At 37.2% G+C, this 19,821-nt stretch overlaps 2 protein-coding genes across 7 annotated transcripts in view; one reads left to right on the forward strand and one right to left on the reverse strand.

Annotated features, from left to right (window-relative positions):
- The window catches only part of PPP4R4 (protein phosphatase 4 regulatory subunit 4), a 70,527-nt gene extending 62,268 nt beyond the window's left edge, over positions 1-8,259 (forward strand). For all 3 annotated transcript variants that reach the window (XM_056347524.1, XM_056347525.1, XM_056347526.1), the window contains 4 exons: positions 77-170; positions 616-686; positions 1,481-1,619; positions 7,095-8,259. In XM_056347524.1, the coding sequence (XP_056203499.1) occupies positions 77-170; positions 616-686; positions 1,481-1,619; positions 7,095-7,119 (329 nt within the window). In that variant the 3' untranslated portion in view covers positions 7,120-8,259. The remainder of the gene's footprint in view (positions 1-76; positions 171-615; positions 687-1,480; positions 1,620-7,094) is intronic.
- SERPINA10 (serpin family A member 10) lies at positions 7,016-18,784 on the reverse strand. 4 transcript variants are annotated; one of them, XM_056347533.1, is made up of 6 exons: positions 18,684-18,784; positions 14,865-15,609; positions 13,108-13,381; positions 12,224-12,371; positions 10,714-10,911; positions 7,016-7,211 (listed from the first exon to the last, which is right to left on the reverse strand). In XM_056347533.1, the coding sequence occupies exons 2-5, from the start codon at positions 15,571-15,573 to the stop codon at positions 10,720-10,722; spliced, it is 1,323 nt and encodes a 440-aa protein (XP_056203508.1). In that variant the 5' UTR covers positions 15,574-15,609; positions 18,684-18,784; the 3' UTR covers positions 7,016-7,211; positions 10,714-10,719. The 4 variants fall into 4 exon arrangements, with proteins under 4 accessions (XP_056203508.1, XP_056203506.1, XP_056203507.1 ...); XM_056347531.1 differs by lacking the exon at positions 7,016-7,211 and adding an exon at positions 8,264-8,492; XM_056347532.1 differs by lacking the exon at positions 7,016-7,211 and adding an exon at positions 8,499-9,215.
- Between the last annotated feature and the right edge of the window lie 1,037 nt (positions 18,785-19,821).

The following is a 19,821-nucleotide window of genomic DNA, read 5'->3' on the forward strand; positions in this document are numbered from 1 at the left end:
TATATAAAAAACTTTTTAATTACTGAGGGAATGCAATGATATCCATATTGAATTTTTTTGCTACTTACAATTTTAGGCAAAGAAGACAAGAAATCCAAGTTGGTTCGAAGTCAGTCTTTCAGTACTCAAGCACTACATCCAAAATACAGCAACATAGACAAGTGTCCTAAGTATCTTTATTATCTTCATTGCTTACCTCATAGGCAACTGTTTACCTGATAGACAACAGTTATGAAGTTATATGCAGATAAATGTATGAAAGTAATGATATGCTCACTGAATTGTGACCCAAATTTTCAGCTTTCTGTTTAACTGATTAAGGTATGCAGTTTTGAACTGAGGGAAGAAATACCATTTTAAGGCATGCCGAGGTCTACAAATTCTTATGAATTCCTTTTAAGTTAACGTATATCAACTTTTATTACATATTCAAAAATATTTTTTCAGTATGAACTGCTAAATCTAAACTTGTACATTTCTAAAGAAATTTCAGCATAACTTTATAATTTATTTTTTCAAAAATTAAGAAATAACCTCAAATATTATAAACAGTAGCATGATGCAATTGAGAAGAATTCTTTTCTGTAATAAGACATTTTTCTTTTGTTTTTTAAGTAAAAGCTCTGCTACAGGATATACATCTTCAGTATCAGGATTGGGAAAGAGTTGTATGTTATCCTTTAGTGGTAAGTAAGTTATAATGTAGTTTACATTAGGTTTTTGTTTAGTTATAGTGTATTGGGGCCCCACTAAGCAGGCATACTGTAAGATATCATACTCCTAAAGAACGCAGAGTAATATACATCAAATATATCTGAGCACTTAAGTGCTAGTCTAGGTGACTTATTTTTCAGATTCTTCTTTTGTTGTGTGTGTTTGTTACACATTTGTTTAAATTTACATTTTAAAGTAGTAAAAGTAAAACGCGTTTGACATTTCTTGATTGGCATTTTGGATGTCATAAAATGGTCAGTCTTGTAATTTGCCTTGACCTGTTTTATGTGAGGAAAGGGATATTATGTGTAACTTCTTTGAATTAGGATAGAGAAACCGCTGCCTGGAAATGCCCCTCTTTCAATTTGCTGGTGGATGTTTGGATGATTAAAGATTAGAATGAGATTAATTGCTTCCTAGAAGAAACTGTCTTTTTCCATTCACTAGACAATTGGCTTAGATGAAATAAGTACATTTTAAGCAGCTAAAGGTTGGCCAATTAAATCGCACTATTTTCTTATATTAAAGGTATTAAACTTCTCTTCCAAAACATGTCTTCTATTTATTTTTATTCAGTGTTTTTTTCATAAAAATACTTGAAGAAATATTAAGTTGAAACCGGTTTCTTACAAAAAGTTAAACTTTGCATTATTGCCATAGGAAATATGCCACTACTCTCACAGGAAAAACAGCTTGGTCCGTTCACACTCCTGTGTATTTTTTTCCAGACATAATTCTTTGTCTAAACTGCAGCTCTTTATTTCAGATGATTCTTTCCGGACTCATTCTACTGGTAATAGTGGCAATGCTGCCTTCCCTTCCAGTTCTTCTTCTCGCAACTTATTTAACTCAGCTGACCAAAAGACCACTGGAAATAAGGAGAGTCAGTCCCGAAAGATGAGCATGTAAGTGGTTGTCAAGAGGTGAAATTAAGCTTATGGGTAACATTTTCAAAGGGAACTCAAAAACACCATGTGAAATGAAATCTATATTTATGATACTTCTCTGCCCAGATTTTGAAATACTAAACAGGTTAGAAATGTGATGTGTGCAATTATAAGTGTTTTTAAGATTGCATTGCATTCCCTTTTAATTAGTCTTTCACATTGGTTCTCCTGCACTTTGCATTCAGCTGATGAATGATGAGGAGGGTGGAATGGGACAAAGTGAAGGTTAATGCGTTTGATATAAAACTACAGTCACTGTGGTTTAGGTGCCTATAGTTTGAGATACAGAATGTATGTGGTGTTAGATGATTTTATTTTTCCTTTTCCTGCTTTTATGTGCTTATGTATGTTTATGTTTTACTATGTAACAATTTCATGATGAATTTTGAGAATTACAATGAACTGGTACTGCTACTTGTTATTAAGGCTGCCTTCCTTGCCTTACATTAATCATTTAGATAAAAAAAAATATCCAATGCTAGGCATCTCCCTCAGGCTGGTTTTCTTTAAACATCAGCCTAAACTGTTCACTGTTTCGCAAGAACAAAATGAAAAATTAATTTGTTTGCTCCCGTGTTAAAGCGTAACAATCTTAGAAAATTGCTGTGATGTACACTTAAATCTCTGTAGACTCTAGCAGCTAATTCCCTGCAGATTCCTTTTACACTGTAACTTGTAGTTCTGAATTATTATCATTGGACTGCCTGTAAGTTTGAGTGCTCAAACTGAGATTTATTTTTTTTTCTCTGCTATCAGAAATTTTCTTTCTTAGCCAAGGCAGAATGGAGAAAGGAAAGGAGCCAGCTATAGCAAGAAGTGTTGGGAAAGTAGACTTGAGTGTAACAGCAAGTAGAACTAGAAGCTGAGAAGGATGGGGAGATGCAAGTAGGCCTCGTGAGTCTGAACAGGGGTGAGAGACCAAGAATGAAAGGAAGAGTCCAGAATGCGAGGCTTGCATTCAGCTAATTGTATACATTATATGATGATACAGTCTCTTGCTGTGTGATCATGTAGGTTTTGTTCTACTGGAATTTTACCTCCTTCACTGTACAAGAGAAATTTGATATGAAATTTAATCAAGCTTGCATATAGTGACCTATTGTTTTAAAAACAGCTTTTTCTATGTAGAAAAGGTTGGAAGGTAAGTAGTGAATGAAGGTGAACTGTGTCAAGGCAGGGTTTCACAGCAGAAGTACCTTTAGGTGTCAAATCAAGTTGAACTCTATCTCTGTCTTTGCCAGAGTCTAATGCCTTCATGAGCCAGCAGTGTGCCCTGGTGGCCAAGAAGGCCAGTGGGATCCTGGGGGGCATTAGGAGGAGCGTGGCCAGCAGGTCAAGGGAGGTGATCCCCCCTGTATTCTGCCCCGGTGAGGCCACACCTGGAGTGCTGTGTCCAGTTCTGGGCTCCCCAGTTCCAGAGAGACGGGGAACTGCTGGAGAGGGTCCAGTGGAAGGCTGCAAAGATGATTAAGGGACCGGAGCATCTCCTTTGTGAGGAAAGGCTGAGAGAGCTGGGCCTCCTTAGCCTGGAGAACACTGAGAGGGGATCTTATCAATGTCTACAAATGTCTTAAGGACGAGTGTCAAGAGGATGGGGCCAGACTCTTTTTCAGTGGTGCCCAGACACAGGCACAAACTGAAGCACAAAAATTTCATCTGAATGTGAGGAAGAACTTCTTTACCTTGAGGGTGCCAGAGCACTGGAACAGGCTGCCCAGAGCGGTTTTGGAGTCTCCTTCTCTGGAGACTTTATAAACCCTCCTGGATGCGATCCTGTGCAACCTGCTCTGGGTGAACCTGCTGTAGCAGGAGGGTTGGACCAGGTGATCTGTGGAGTTCCCTTCCAACCCTGACCATTCTGTGATTCTCTTAAACACTACACATGGTACTTCAGGCTTTTTATAGGCGATCATTAGATGGTTGCTTATTTCGAAGTTTGTGATTTCAGACTCAGCAGTTAGATTTGTAGGCATGCTGACATTTTCAGCTATCTATAAAGAAAATGGGACATGTATCTTGAGTATGATATACAGTGCTACATACTCTCAAAAATTAGGGGTGCTCAAAACCCCATATGCTTTCACTGTATACCTTTGTTCCCTCTCTTTAAAAGCAGAAAATTAGTTCAAATGTTGTAACATTTTTAACAACCAATGTAGAAATTCCAATTACTTATTCAACTCACAAGGATTTTGGGGAAATAAATGGATTAATATTCATAAGTTCATAATTATAATAATATTATAATAATTATAACATTCATATTTAGATGCAAAGATCAGTTAAACATATTTTTTATATCACAAAACTTTTCCAGATTTCCAGGGTTTTTTATCTGTCACATAAAACTGATACCTTTTGTTTTAATACAAGGGGACAGAAAAAGACCCATGCAGAGAAGTTTGTACCTTTGTCTTCAGGCAGGACACTGGAACGTAGCAGGCTCAGCTTCAGGTCTCATTGTACCATTCCCAAGTGAATACTTTAACAGCACATTACTTAAAAGTAGATATCTGATCAAACACAATGATCTGGACAGTCTCCCTCATTCAGAAAGTCCCTAAACTGCACTATAGCCAAAAGGATATACTAGGGAAAGAAAAACATTTTTAAAGAAAGAATAGCAGGCTTAGGATGACCTACATTTAGCCCTGAATAAGAGTTTCAGTGTTCTGTGGTCTTATGGGAAAACACATCTCTCAAGTTGGTATAATGTCTGCTGCACTGTAGATTCGATTTCTCTTTTGTAATCTGGCTCAATACCTAATTGTTTTCATAAAAAATTGGAGCACCTTAATAAAGAGATATTGAGATACATATACAGGAATGGTTGGTGGTATATGCATTCATCTGGATAACCTTGCTGACCACAGATATATTTGGGTGTAACTCTCCTTTGTTCAGAAAGTCAGTCTTGGTGTTAAATATACACATACTAAAATACAAAAAAAGTCAGTTTCAAGGAAACATTTTTCTTCTGAGTTGAATGATGGGAAAAATTAATATCCAAATATATGGGCTCACAGAAATGACTATCACTAAGAGAAGAATTTGGAAACTGTACAATAAGAGCTGCAATTGAATAGATATTCATGAGTGTCACAATCTATGCATTCAGTAAGGCAGAAAACTTGTAAAAAAATAATAACTGAGTATATATTTAGACTATATCATTATGTAAATTTCTATATGTGCTGGTTAAATATTGCACTGACCATCTCAGTTCTGGCAAGTCCTAGCTTTTTGTTTGACTCTGCAACATGAATAATGTAAATTCTGCTATACTACTTTTTCTAAGTAATTATGTGTTTGTGAAGAATGGAAGATTGGGGAGTAATATGTTGCTTAATAATTAAAATACCAACGGATATAGTTATTGATTCTTAATTCAAAGTGATGTATGTTTGGAGAAAATATTTAATTGTTTAAGAGTAATCTTTTCCATAAAACTGCTCTGCTGAATATTGGCAGATGTTCACTTTTGACAACATAGTGCAGTTTGCAGGGATGAAGAATTTCTAATTTCATATATTCATGTTGTTAGAGGAACTTGTCAAAACCCAAAGTTACTTTGATGCAGAACCGAGATCTTTACTTACCATACTCATGAGTTCAAACACTTTGCTTGTCCCATTTCAGATGTCTGTGCCAATTAAAATGTTCTTTCTTTTTGAAAATAATGTAGATGTAAACAAAACCCCAAAATCTCAGTAAATCCTGATCCATTGCTCACAAGCAGGTGACAAGAAAATGATCATGAATTCGGTGTCATTTGTAAGACCTTATTTAATACTTAGGCATTAGAAAATGCAAGAATTATGCTGAAGATGCACCGATATAACTTAATGGTGGTATCACAAAAGATGCTGATTGTAAGTACTTTATGGAATAGGAAAGAATCACAAAGAGCACTGGTTGAGTATTTCATCCTACAAGAGACCTTTCTTAAGTCAATTTGCAGAGCAGATGTGCTTTTCTGACTTTCTTCTGTTGAAGAGTCGCCAGTAAGACCATGAATCATCCTAGTGCAGAAATTCACGATTCCTAAAAACTGTGTTCCATTAAGTAGTCCGATCATGTATTATTATGCTATGTAGTTCTATGATCTTTTTAAATGTTTTCATTTTTATGAGATTAGAGATATTTTGTTTTAGGATGAGAATAGCTGTTCTGCCTCAGTTTACATAACTGTAATGGGACTGATTTTGATATGCAATTGGTTAAAACTATTTTCCAGAACTTTATAGATTCATCAATAAAAATATCCACCATTTCAGAATTTTGCATCTGGCCTATAGACATACAGATAGTGCTTGATTTTATTTCATTTTCAATTAAAACCTGCTTCAAGAATGAGGGGTGCAGGTTTTCCATCCTGTAAAAAATGGGTGTAGATTTATCATTGCATACAAATCAATTTCTTAATAATGAATAAATAAATATTAAATTAATAAATAATAAATAAAATAATTTATAATATGTACGCAGCTGACCTTTAAGGCATCCACATTGGGGTGTGACTATGTTGTAACAATTATATGCGTAAGTATCTTAAAGTAGTGTCTTTCATCCAGTCATATAACTGCTTAGGAAGTTGAGCACAAGATGAAGTAGTTCTGCTACTAAGCTACTACAGTTTTAGTTGCTTACTTACAGCTTCTGATCATGTTTTCCTTCTGCCACTTAAGCTGGTAAGAGTTCTGAGCTCCAGTAGGACTGGCATGTGATTTAGGGGCCATTTCTAGGACAAAGCTAGTTGGTATCCTAACAGTGGTGTATTATCATGAAAGGTTCCATCAGCGATTTTAAAAGGGTGAAACAGAACAGTATCTTGCTTTGTTTGTAAATAGTGTTTTAAAATATGGATGCAAATATTTCCACAGAGTTCTAAAAGTTGAACCCTGTTCTTCCAAAGATCTCTGACCATTACAAACAATTGTTAATTGACATAACTACAACTCTGCAAAAACAGTGTATGTAAAGATTCAAAATTAGCCAGGCTATGAAAAGTTCAGAAATTGCCCAAGTGGCATGATCAACAGAAGACCTAGAAATAACACTGTAAAGAGCTCTAAGCTTCTCCCCCTCCCCACATTTCCCAGATTTTATCTTATCATGGGTTAAGCTGAACACCTCTGGCATTATTTGTAGACTTGAGTAGACTAATTGTATTACCTTAACGATCTCATTTAGAAGTATGCCTACATTAGCTTCTGTAGAAAACTTATGATGAAATACACCCATCTTGTGAAGAATGCCCTCAGAATGTGTCTGTTTGACTTTTTCAGTGGGTGCAGTATAGCAGCTAGTAATTTTTAAGGTACAGCAGCTAGGAGTTTTGTTAAAATGTTGCATGCAATAGCAATTTATTTTGCTATGTTATTTATTAATATAACAACAACATATTATGTGTGTTTCTTCTTTTGTATGAAGAAAAAACAGAAAATCAAACTCTTAGATCTTCTGACAGAAAAAGAAGGGAACCAGAGACTGGTGGAAGCAATGTTCTGGTGTGATAAAGTGGGAGCAGCAGATGGGACTCTTTAATGCCTGGAATAGATAAAATGCATCTTGCAATGTTAAAAATTTTTATCATTGAAATAAAATCCCAAGCTGTAGAATATGTTCCAGTAAGTAATCTAACGGTTGCAGAATTCTTACGTTGTAGTGAAATGTTACAAAATATAACTTCAGCTATGTGCTCTTCACTGCTGCAGCTAAAAGAGAGGATTTTGTTTTCTTCAATTATGCCTTTGTACTTCAAATTCTTGGATTTAGAATGCACATATCCATTATTTAATTGGCTTACTTACAATTATAGCAATTCTTAGCACCCATCTTTTATGCAAAAATAGAAGGCATTGTTATGAATATGAAAAAGTAATCCCACATTTTAAGGAACCTTTAAACCTAATTTAAGACCAAAGTCCAGAACCATTGATCAGTCTATAAAAAAATGTAAACTTCAGTAGCATTGTGCTGTGAATTTGGAGGTAATGTTTTCACAAGTACTAAGTAGAGTTCATAAAAATCCTGTGTACGTTTCAAAGCAATCTAAAAGTAGATGTCTCCAGATGATACAAAAAAGTTTTGTTTCATAATTTTTGTTGTATAAATACTTGTTTTAATTTTTAGTATTTCAGATTGTATTTTCACTTGAACAATTTATAATGATGAATCTAGTTTTTAATCTACTGCTATTGCAAGCTATCATGCTTTAGTGATGTCATCTGCATTTGTTTGTATTAATGCTAATGTTTCTATCAAAATTTGTCTGTGGAAAAACATGCAATTCTATTTTAAAGAGTTCTATTAATGCCAATACTTGAGAAAGAGCCTATGAAGCTATTGTCAGCTTCTCTATTTCAAAATGGAAGCAGCATAAATATATTGATATCAGAAGTATGTGATTTTTAAAATTTATTGGTGTATGATAAAGATGATCTGATCTGTGAATGCATATGCGTGCGTGGTTACTTTTTATAATGTAAAAATATGAATGATGATTTACTCAAAATAAAATGTGGGACAATGCTGTACATGCATGTTCTTGAAACAAAAATTTCTCAGGGCATCTTTTATAATTAAAATAACTAAAACCATTTACCTATAGAAGGTATTTATTTTAAATAGTAATAATGCTAGAGGTATGCTGTCATGTGTGAAGTACAAAATGTGTCTTCAGTTTTAGCAGTGGTTTACTGTCTGAATTCTTAAGCTTCTTACACTGCAGCTGTATTTAGGTGTCTTCTCTTTCTTCAGTCACCAACACTGTTCAGATTTTGTAGAAACACTCAAGTTTCAGTTTGTTCTGCAGCCTGGTGTAGGGTCCTGTAAATCACAGATTTCTTTAAAAGCTTCTTTCAAGTATTACGATGTTTAACATGCAATAATGATGCAGATATAGAGATGACGTATGCTGGCTCCTCCCAGTTTCTGCTTTTGTCTCATCCATGAAGGCACATGCTCCCTGGTCCCCAGGGACATCTAACTCAACGTGCCAGCTACAGCTGCTCACCCATGGGCCACAGGACACTGTTCAATCCGTTCTCAGCCTGATTTCTGCCAGGGGCCAAACTCAGATCAGCAGTACCCAGCTGCAGAACAGGACTCAAAACTGCGTTTGACCCTCAGATGCCTTTACTAGAGCAGTGCAGAACAACCAGTAAGTCCAGAAACTTGAATTCAGGCTACTTCTCCCCTTAATAAGCACCTAATGAATTCTGTATACAGTCTGTCATTTGTTTCTTATTGGCTGTCATTTGTCTGTCATTTTTAACTGATTAATTTATTTAGTGCTGATAACATGTGCTCCACTCAATAATCCTACTGTATATTAAATTTCTGCTTATGCAATATTTAAATGCTCTATTTAGAAGTTTTTTGGTCTGCACATCTTCCTTGTACAATATTCCTAGTGTCTCATGTATACTTTCATCAGTCCTTCACACTGTAGACCTCCATCCCAGCAATCTTTCATGAGGCTGCTTACTTCTGGGTTACTTCTGTTGGGCAGCACCAATACTTTGGAACCCTCTGTAGCATTGGTTTTACCTGCAATTCAGAGTAACAGCTGGAGGTCAACTGTACAGTGATACTTGGGTGGCTCTCTATAGCAGCATTCCTCCCATCAGTCAGCTGGAGGCAGGAAGGAGTGTCTTTTCTTTCTGAGTACGTACTGCAATGCGGAGTCAGGTTAGATGCACCTTTGTAGTCTATCAAATACCCGAGTCTGCCTGCTAAATCCTTTTGTGAGTGGCTTACACCAGGTGCCTGGTGGTAGTTTCTGTGGGTAGACATCTGATGGTAACTGAAGTGATTTTTAGACATGTTTACCAGCTTTACCCTGGAATGTATCTTTTGTATCTTCTCTTGTGGATGCATCTCTCTATGTGCAATTACTGACAGATATTTTTGAATCTTCTATGCCAAATGATTTTAAAAACTCATCTACCTCCTTTTGGGTAGCTCTTCTGTGAAGGCAGTATGAGCAAGTAGAGTAATGCTTAAATCTGTTAGTTACATATAGCTAGAAATAGCTTTTTGCATTGTTTTGTACTTTATGTATAGAACTCAGCTGCTAATTAAAATTTACTAAATGTTAAAGCTCTTGCTGTTCTGTGGGAATCACTGTATCACTTGAATAATGTAAATTGCGTTTAGATCATGGAAATATTTCTCTGAAACATTTTGGCAACACCTTTTGGATTTTAGGACCAACTCTGTGAACAGGTTTATGCCACTTTTATGGAGGCATGTTTTTTCCTACCAAAGTCTGTCTTAGTTCAGGTGTAGAGTCCTGTTACATAGTTCACCCTGATACCTAGACAATAATACATGCAGAAATTCTGTTTTAGGACAGGACCAGTTTGGTGTTATGAAGTAGTACAGATTCGGATTTTCCAGGTTCAGAATACCTAAGGTTTTTTTCATAATTATTTTGTCTTCAATAGAGTATTTTAAAAGCAGGCACATCATGTACCCTGAGAAAATTAGGTGATTTGATACTCTGAATAAACACTTTGAAAGAGGTCACACTTCCAGATGATATGGACGTCATGATAGACTCAGCATAATTTCTGCAGTAATAAAATAAAGATCTTTAGACAGAGGCTGTACATTCTCTTTTAGGGCTTGATCCTTCATTTGTTTTTATAAGCAGCAAAGTCCTGCTAACGTTGAAGTCAGTAGGCTCTTTGCAACAGAAGGTAACATCAGATATCATGCCTGCATTGTTTGTGAATGAGCTTCCTGAATATTACGGCATATGAATTTCTGGGTTTTTATTCAGACTTATCGCTAAAATGCTGAATTTCCAAAGTTCAGTTCTGTGGGGTTTTTAATTTGCATGGTAGATTTTATAAGACATATTTTAGTCACTTTGGGCCTTAATGAATTTAATTTATTACTTGGGCATTAATAGGATGACCTACTGCTAGCCAGAGACACAAAACAGGTTTCACATTTTCATATTTAACTGTCTTTTTATTCTAGTGTAAATTAATAAAATAGAAATAAAGCCTCTTACATACCCCAGAATAGAAACTGTTACCTGTATTCACACTTTTGTTGGATCAACCACCCTGCCAATGAATAGTAATGTTTTAAAAGTTTCTTCAAAAATCATAAAAAGGAAAGGTCGATCCACTTTGATGACAGGAGGCACTGTGAATGCAGTTATTTCTGACCCACTAGCTGCTGTGGCCTCAGTTCCTTCTTCATCCACTTCGATTGCTGCCTTTTGGACAACCTGAAATGCAATGTAGCAATAAAATGTGACAGAAATAAATATTAACATGAAGAGTGTTGTTCCAAGGCATTCAGTTGATGTAGGCTTCTATTAAGGATTGAAATGAGTACGTCTGTGCAATCTAGCTCTGTCTGTTAGAGCAGTAGACCCATATGCTGTCTACTTCAGCAGCAGATGGGTTAGTACAGCCACCACGACCACAATACCGACAGTGTGGATGCTAGTACAGGTGTCATTGTGCTTTTCCACATTTCTGAGCATAGGCCTCACTTAGAGATTTTGTCCTTGCAGCTGGTAGCGTGAAGCAGCCATTGCATCTGCATCATGTTCCTCTTGGACACCTAACTGTACAAGGGAGAGTTTCTCACAAGTGGAAAGTGTGTTTTCCGAAGTCACAAACACTGGCTGGCTGGATATGTCATTCACGGTTAATTTTGTGAGAGCAGAGGCAAATGCACCAATCTTGACTTGTTTCCTGCTTATTTGTAATTTGCATATTGGTAGCACAGAGTAAATATGTACAGCAACGAGGTGCAGTCCTGGATTGGTCTGAGGACCTTCCCTTCACACTGAAATTGCAGCCTGGCAGGATCTGATTCTTCTCCCTTTTTGTTCTTTCAGCCTGTGTGTACCTCTGAGTAACTCCCCTGTATTTGGGTCTGTATTGGCGAACTGCCCAGACAGCTAGTGCATTCCAAACTCCCAGACTCCTAATTCTAGGAATGACTTAGGTGAAGACAGTTGAAGGAGTTCAGCAGTGTTGAGCACTCTGTTAGACATTCTTAAATAATGAAGCTGACTATCATGATTCATAGGGACAGGACACTCCTCTGGCACTTTGTAGCTGATGCACATACTGCTTCTAATATCAGTTACCAGCTGCTGCTATTTAGGTGTGATTTTTTTTTTTCCCGTAACACAATAGTTAACTGCTGAGAATTAGCACGAAATAGTTATATGATCAAGAGGAAGGGAGAAAAGTGCTGCAGGTTGCCATTGTATTTCCCAAACTGAAAATCACTGCAACTTTATCCATTAAATATTTATTTTTAGGATTACACATTTTCCCGGAAAGGCTATTTTTTTTAAGCCAGCAGACTTTTGAAAAACTGTAGTTCAGTTCAGTGTAGTTCAGTTCTACACACCTCATACTTGAAGTGAGGTCCGTACTGATTAAGGTGTGCAGATTGCATATACTTGGGACATGGGGTCCTTTCCCATTACTGTCCCTATAAATGTAGATGACAGTCTCTTGACTGGGCTATTTATATACTACTATAATCCGAATAGCAAGTAATTTTAGAAGGCTTACCTGTGAGACTGCTACATATCCTTGATCTGTGAGATGACCGAGATCTGCTGTACGTGTAAAGAGATTTTTAATTCCAAGAGCATGTAGCAATTTCTTCATTTTGTATTTTTGCTCTAGTTTAAACTTTGGAAAGGAAATATCCACTTTTCTGTTTGGAAAAAAAATATTTCAATGCAAAATTAGACTATATGGTAGGTCACTTGACTGCTGAAAGGCACACTACTCAGGAATTAAGCTTTACACAGAAAAAGGAAGCAAAGGAGCCAAAAATTAAATAGTCTTTGCTGCAATTTGGGTTGATAGAATATGATCTCTGACCTGTTGACTGCCAGAGACTTCTAGAAATCGTTTCCTTCTCTGTGTAAAATACTTCCACCAGCACTTACAGTGCCCTGACACCAGGGTGACACAATAATTTACTGACCAGTGAAAAGAATTGCCACTTCAGGAATTACATTTCACAGGGATAATCTGGGTTTCCATTTTCATATGCAAATTTATTCATTACTCTAGGTTTCTACTGGTAGGAAAAGTTTAATAAATATACTGCGTATCTAGATTTATTTTGCACTTTGCCTAGCAGTGCTAAATTTAAGGAGAGAGAAAGCCTCAGGAAGAATTTGGAAAAGCTAAACTGACTATGCCTTTAGAGAGACGGACATTTCTGAGATGACCCACTGACTTGTCACCTCAGAGTAGAAGCTTTCATATGCCACTTGGGCTGTGGGTAAGACCTTAAAAGACCTCTACTCTGTAGAAACCTAATGCCACAGAGATGCTAGCATGTGAAAAGGGTTAGGAAGACCCGCTAATCTTTGTTGTGCATTGTTGCTTTGCTGCAGTAGACATGAAAGACATTAAGACCAACAGGTATCAAAACATACCTGGTTTTCATGTTTGCAAGCCAGGATTCCACAAGCTCTGTAGTCAAATGGTCTTCAAGTGAAATGTAATCTCCCTCTTTTTCTGGGATGACAATCAGCATGTGGGCTTTCCCTTTGTAGGGTAGCTTTATCACAGTGCATCTTAAGTTCTCATCAAAACTTGAATTAACTTTGCCTGACTTGAACATCATGGGTACCTTTACACTTCTGTATTTGTTTATGTGGAAATTCTCCATTTCTGTGAATTTGGTATTAAATGGGTAGACCCACTTGCCTGAGGAAAGAAAGAAATTAATTATGTGCATTCAGACTTAAGAAAAATGTTCAGAAACCCTTAAAAAAGTATAAGATTTTTTATGTATCTAGTTGAAGTGGATGTTAATTGTGTCTGGGATATGGGGATGAAAATTGCCGTATATATCGTATGTGTGCTTTACGTTTTTTACAGCAGGAAAAGGAGGTAATCTGCAAAATGAATTTCTTCATTTGCAGGGAAAGAAGGGAAATCTTTTTGTGAGGTTGATTAGTTGCCAGTCAAGATTAGAACTGATAATCTTTTTGTTTATTGAATGCCATATGAGCATCTGCCTTTTATTAACATGTCACATTCTCTGAAATTCTGTACCAGCTGTTCAACACCCTGTTTTTAAATTAATTATACAATCTTTTAGATGGAGATTGAGCAGTGCACTGACTTACGAGGTGCACTGGAATGTGACCTCTTCTATACTAATGATTCTGAACTCTGCTGTTACTTTCAAAAGTAGCCACAGCCATGTATCCCTTTTCTCTCATTTTCTCCTAGGGAAAGTAACTTCATCATTGGACAAACTGCACTTTTGTAAATACAAAAGAATAAACTTAGGGAGGCTGTAGGGCTGGGGGATAATGTTCTTTGTCCTCACGTGGGCATTTATTTTAGGGGGGTGTCCCGTGGATGGCACCTGCTGAGTGCTTTGGACTGTAGTGGCTATGATGATGTTTTTTCTGCACAGCATTCCTCTCATCCCCTTTGTCATCCCAGCTCTTTGTCTTTGCTTTTTACCTAACTGGGTGTCTCTGGCTTCTGTATGGCTGTCTCAGAGTAAAGGGTGGGCTGTGGCTCCCTGTCAACTGCCAGGACCTCCTTTTGGAGTCCCTTATCTATCTTCTAAGCCAGCAGTCAGAAAGACCCCAACAACAGGAAAAGGAGCATAAGATACTTGGCAACAGAGGACCTCTCCACAGAACAGTCTCTGCTCATCACTGCAATTTTTCCCCTTCACCGTGTAAGGTAATATAACGGAGCATTCTAGTTCCTCTGAAGAAAAAATTTCTTGACTGAGATAGAGAAATTTTTTTTTTTTTTTCATAATTTTGCTTACTGTGTAAAATCAGTCAATTATTTTAGGCCCAGTATCCAGCATTCAAAAGACTATCACGATTAAGGCTTTTTCATTTTAATTGGTGAATGAAAATTAAACATCCTTTTTAGTCATGAAGAAGGATCATTCAGAGATGGATTTGAGGTAGTTTGATGCAGAGCTTTTTGTTCTCTCTGAGACTCTGTTGTATAGACGAAAGCATAGAAGAATTTGTGGTTCCCTATCATGAAAAATCATTTCCTATTAAATAAACCTAATAGTCAAAAGTAAATCTAGATAAAGACATAGAGAAAACAGGACATCTGAATTAATTTAAATTTTCCCTGATGTAGCCAAAGCTGTATCCTTGATTCTTCTAATAAATAATAATTTGGCAAAATAAAAACAATTTACCTTTAAAGACAATGTAGTCCACAAGTAGCAGTTTATTTTGGCGGTCAAGGTCTTCAAAAAGCTCTGGGATTTTTCCTTTGGTCCTTTTGTTAATGTTTTGGTTTATGACAGATTTTGCCTGTGTAAAGTTTTGAAAGTCCACTCTCAGGAATTCCATATCAAAGTACTGCTTTGATAAATTGAGGAAAGATTCCTTGAGTCTGAAGTCTTTTTGGATAAAAGAAAGGGTACCTTGCACAAGGAGTAGTTCTTCATTCATTGTGATGTTATCTTTCAGTTGTTTAAACAAAGCTGGTAAATGGTGGCGATCCACTCCATCCTTCAAAGCATGGAGGTTTAGACTTTTTACTATTTGTCTCTGTGTTTCCCCTTTGGCTGCAAGCGTATATGCAGTCATGAGAGCTGATACAGAAAGGGGAGAGATGATTACATTGTTGTCATGTGTCATTGCAATTTTTCTGTAGAGGTTAAATCCAAAATTTGCAGTCTTTTCGGTGAAGTTGTAAAGAGTGAACTCTTCAAGACCTCGGTCTTCAAAAGGCTTAGAGATATTTTCAAGATAATGTAACTCTTCAGAAATACTGACATTTTTATTTCCTTCTAATAAATTATTCTCGTTTTCCTCCTTTGGAATGTTAAGGTTTATGCCAGCCTTGATGAATTCAACACACATTTCACTTAAAAGAAATAGGTAAACTCCTGTTTTCATGTTGACATCCAGTAATGAGCTTTTTTTCTTTTTTTTCTAGTAAAGAAAATGGAGAAATATTTTTTTTTAAAAAGGCAACACAGTGATTTTTTAGTTTGTTCTTCTATTCACAATGCAAAAAGTCATAATGCAGCAAGATGGTCTTTCTGGTTCTTCAGTGTATATACTCTAAATGTAAGATCTCGTTCCTGTTTGAAAAGTCTAATTTAGATCAGTGAAAGAGAGAAGTTTCCAACATCATTCAATGAATCCAGAAAAAATATTATGATCTTCTGATGTTGGTGGTTCCACATCAGAAGTATTCCACCAATTTTCCCTTGCTAACTTGTAATTCCTTTACAAAACAAAACCTGCATTTCAAGTACAATACACAGCTCATAGATGAAAAATCAGCTTGTTTGGACCTCTGCTGCAGCTTTTGCTCCTGTGAAATTGATGTAATCTATAAGCACAAGAATTCTAGGCAGCATGTGGTAGAAATTACATGCTTGCCTTTCATAATTTCATTTCACTTTTCATCCTTCTGCTATTGGTTGTTTATTACTCCATTGAGATCATTCTTGTGATCACATACAATAGGATTCCCTGTTCTTTTGTACTTCTCTGTCCAGCAAATGCTGAAGCAGGTTTGTCAGTGCCATCTCCCCGAAAATGCCATATTTCAGTGTGAAATAGCACAAGGATGAAACAGTTGTTCTGTTCTTAAAAATACAGTATTTTACACAAGTTGTCTGAGCAAAGTTAATGCAGGGTGTCTGCATTATGTCCAACAAAATGTTTGGAGAGAGCTAGGCACATCTTACAGAAGACCTCAGGCAAACTTTAGCATCAGACATTGCTTGTGTAAATTTGCACATGCAAATGCACTTCTCAAGCATAAATGCAAATATGCCCATCTTTCATCTTTCCATCCAAGCAATATATGAACTGCTCTCCCATACAGCAGGGTTCATTTGCACTGTATAGAAAAATTTTGAATGGCCATAATCTTCAGAGACGAATTTTCCTGTTGTAAATTGAACAGGATGTTCAAGACCACCAAGCCTGCACAGAATCCTTTTGTATACCAGTGGCATGGGAATGGATAAAGGAGATGAAAAGATGGAATATATGGGCCATCATTAAAGTAGTAAGTGATTCAACAATCTAGAAAACACATGGCAGCTGTTAACTACTCCTTTTAAGTTAAGGATCTGTAACAGCAAATTACGGTCATTGTATAATTTGTGATGTGGCATATGGGAAAGCTGGTTTTATTTGATTGCCATTTATTCACAGTTCAGCTGAATTTCACAGTTGCCTGATTCAGGATGTGGGAGTTAGTGCTGAAAAGGTGTGTTGATGTGAGTGCTGAGACATTTGGGTGCCAACTCACAGGGTGCTTTTGGCAGTCAGGTGGTGTGCTATTTTCTTTTGAGATAATAGGTCACGTTCTGTACTTGGTGCAACACAGATGGGCTATAATGACTTAATCAGGAGGCAGCGAATCCCTGAATGTTATGCCTCTTCTTGCGTGCATGGCAGCCAGGGAACAGACTAAAATATGCACCATGCTGTAGTTCTGAATAATTTTCCTTTATTCTTCTTTCCCGTTAGCTCTTACTTTATTTTCATTGAGATTACCAGTGTCTGGATTCTGCAGGACTGGACCAGGGAAGGGGATGACTTGACTTCAGCTGCTGCCTTGCTGGCCAAGTGGCGCATGTGACTTCTGCCAGGGCTGGGATACTTACTCTCCCCTGACAGACTGCAAGCAGCGCTGTCCAGAGCTATTACAGAACTGCTAGGAATTTCTGCTCATTATGTAGTGAGCCACTTCTGTGCAAAGTAACACAGGCACCAAGGTACTGTTTCTGCCACAGTGCTATGCCTGCCCGGGCATCAAATAAGGTCTTTTCCCCTGGTAGTCATCCCTGCTTCAAAGAGGTATCCTTGGACACTGCAGAGCTGGCTCTAGCAAAGAGGCAGGGATTGGAAAACTTTGCTTTTGGTCATATGAAGTCAACAGGAAGGGCTTTCTGTGACAGCAGCAGTCCCTCTGAGAGAGCATCTGGCCTAACTGCTCACTAAGTGTTGCAGAGCACCAGATCTTCCCCATCTTTTCTGGGGACAGTGCAATTTCTGTGTAACATCTGACAGCCTTGCGTTTGGCAGATGCCACTGTTGTGTGTCCCTGAGAAGTTTGGGACAGTACTTCGCTCGGGTGGGCTGCCAGATCCCCTGGGACATGTAAAGGGACTGAATGAATCATATCCTATGGTATGTGATCACAAGAGTGATCTCAGTGGAGTAATAAACAACCAATAGCAGAAGGATGAAAAGTGAAATGAAATTGTGAAAGGCAAGCATGTCATTTCTACCACATGCTGCCTAGAATTCTTGTGCTTATAGATTCCATCAAGCGGTGAGCTGCCTTCCAGAGGGCTCTGCCTTCCAAACACAAAGAGCTTTCAGATTGAAAGGATGGGGCAAACTCAGAAGCCCTTGTTTACAGGCACATCCCAGACCACTTAGCACTCAGGAAGAGTCCTCCCTCAGGCATACACAATTGCTACTGATTTGGGTGGTATGAACATCACAGGAATAGGCAACTCACAATTGCACTGAGCATTCACTGCAAATTTGGGATTGCAAATAACGAAAGTTCACCTTGCAGCAGCTTTATGGCTCACCTTTAGTAACAGTTAGAAATAAAGCATGTCCTCTAAGACTAGGAAAAACAGCCCTGGAAACAATACAGTTATATTTTTGCACATTATAGACTTGTATTTTTAGACCTGAGTGAAGCTTATTGCTGATTTTAGAGAACTCACTGCATGCATAGAGTAGACAGTTCATTAATAAACAGACAAGTGTTAAAGCAAAGTTGACAGTCATTCCATTTTAAGAAACATTTGTTTCTAGTAGTTTCAGATATCAAAGAAGTTTCTTGCTCAGATGTATTTTTCTTCTGAAGGCATTAGAGCAGGAGAAAAATAGAATGCTCATTAAGAACCATTTCAAACGTCACATTTAGAGAATAACTGATAAATATATAGAATTATATATATATAAAAATATGATAATCCTTCCCTTTATAATCTAAATGTTTCATATAAATCTTGTCTTACCTATTAGGCAGCTCCTCTGTTACTATTCTCAATCAACTATGTTGAAAAATGAGATGAAGATGTCTGTCCCACATAGAAGTTTTGCAACAAATATTTGCTCTTCCGAAGAGTGATAATCTGGTTTTGTCTGTTAAAAATTAACTGCTTTATAAATACCAAGTATTGTGTTTCCCATAAATGGCATAATGATGGAGGGTTATATTCCAGTAAATATGTTATACCTTCCATGAGAAAAAAGAGAACAGTAAACTCTTTACATCCAGCCCTTCAGCACCCCAGCAGGATTTGGCCCTGCACATCCAATCACCCATGAGAATTATTTTACAGGCAGGCTCCAAGTTACTCAGTGGTGGAAGCAGTATCCAATCCTGCTTAAAATACCCACTTTTGTAAAAGAATAGGTCACTGCTTACCAGGGCCAGTGGGAACATGAGGGAGGGACAGAGAAGGTACAGAACACGTGTAGGGTTGTTGTCAGCTCCCTTGCCCTGCAATTCAGCCATTCCTGTTGGAGGAGAGACCGGGGCTCCGCTCCCTGTTTCAAGAGCATGCCAGCTATTCAGTAACGTATCAGTATGCCAAAATTCACTGACTGATAAGAACTGAGTGGTTTCTCGTATAAAAGACAAAATGGAGAGAGCTGACATTCCTGCAAAAGTTGTACAGAGCTATGGGAAGCAAAAATAACCTTTTTGAATTTTCAGTTTGTCTTGCTTGGACAGATTTGACAGGCCAGTTTTGGGTCTTGAGTATTTTTAGTTGGGCAAGGCATGTTTTTTAAGACAGATAGTTTACTCAGCAATTTCTGTGGTGTAGGCATGATCTAAACTCGTAACTATTTTGATCATTGGCCTAATTCCAAATAAAATATAAACATGGAACTACCTATCTTTCCCTCATGTTCCTAAATTCTTAAAATACTCGCAAATGAAACAGAACATTTTGTTCTGACTAAATTGTAGAAGAAAAATAATTTAGCCTTAAAAGTTGAGATAAGGGGACTAGTCTCTACTTTTCAACTTATAATATATTATGATATATTATTATACGCAGTCTAAGTGGAGGCATTGTCAGAGCAAAGGATGAAATTTTAGAAAGTCCATAAAGAAATTGGGCATCCAGGACTCTGTGCAGAAGG

Source organism: Falco biarmicus, chromosome 7 (assembly GCF_023638135.1).
Source record: "Falco biarmicus isolate bFalBia1 chromosome 7, bFalBia1.pri, whole genome shotgun sequence".
In the NCBI taxonomy this organism is placed as follows: domain Eukaryota; kingdom Metazoa; phylum Chordata; class Aves; order Falconiformes; family Falconidae; genus Falco; species Falco biarmicus.

Coding starts and splice junctions, on each gene's coding strand:
- SERPINA10 (XM_056347533.1), bottom strand. CDS start 15,573: ATGAAAACAGGAGTTTACCTATTTCTTTTAAGTGAAATGTGTGTTGAA. Junction 12,372..13,107: donor CTTGCAAACATGAAAACCAG/GTATGTTTTGAT, acceptor TTTTCCAAACAG/AAAAGTGGATATTTCCTTTC. Junction 10,912..12,223: donor GATATGTAGCAGTCTCACAG/GTAAGCCTTCTA, acceptor ATTGCATTTCAG/GTTGTCCAAAAGGCAGCAAT.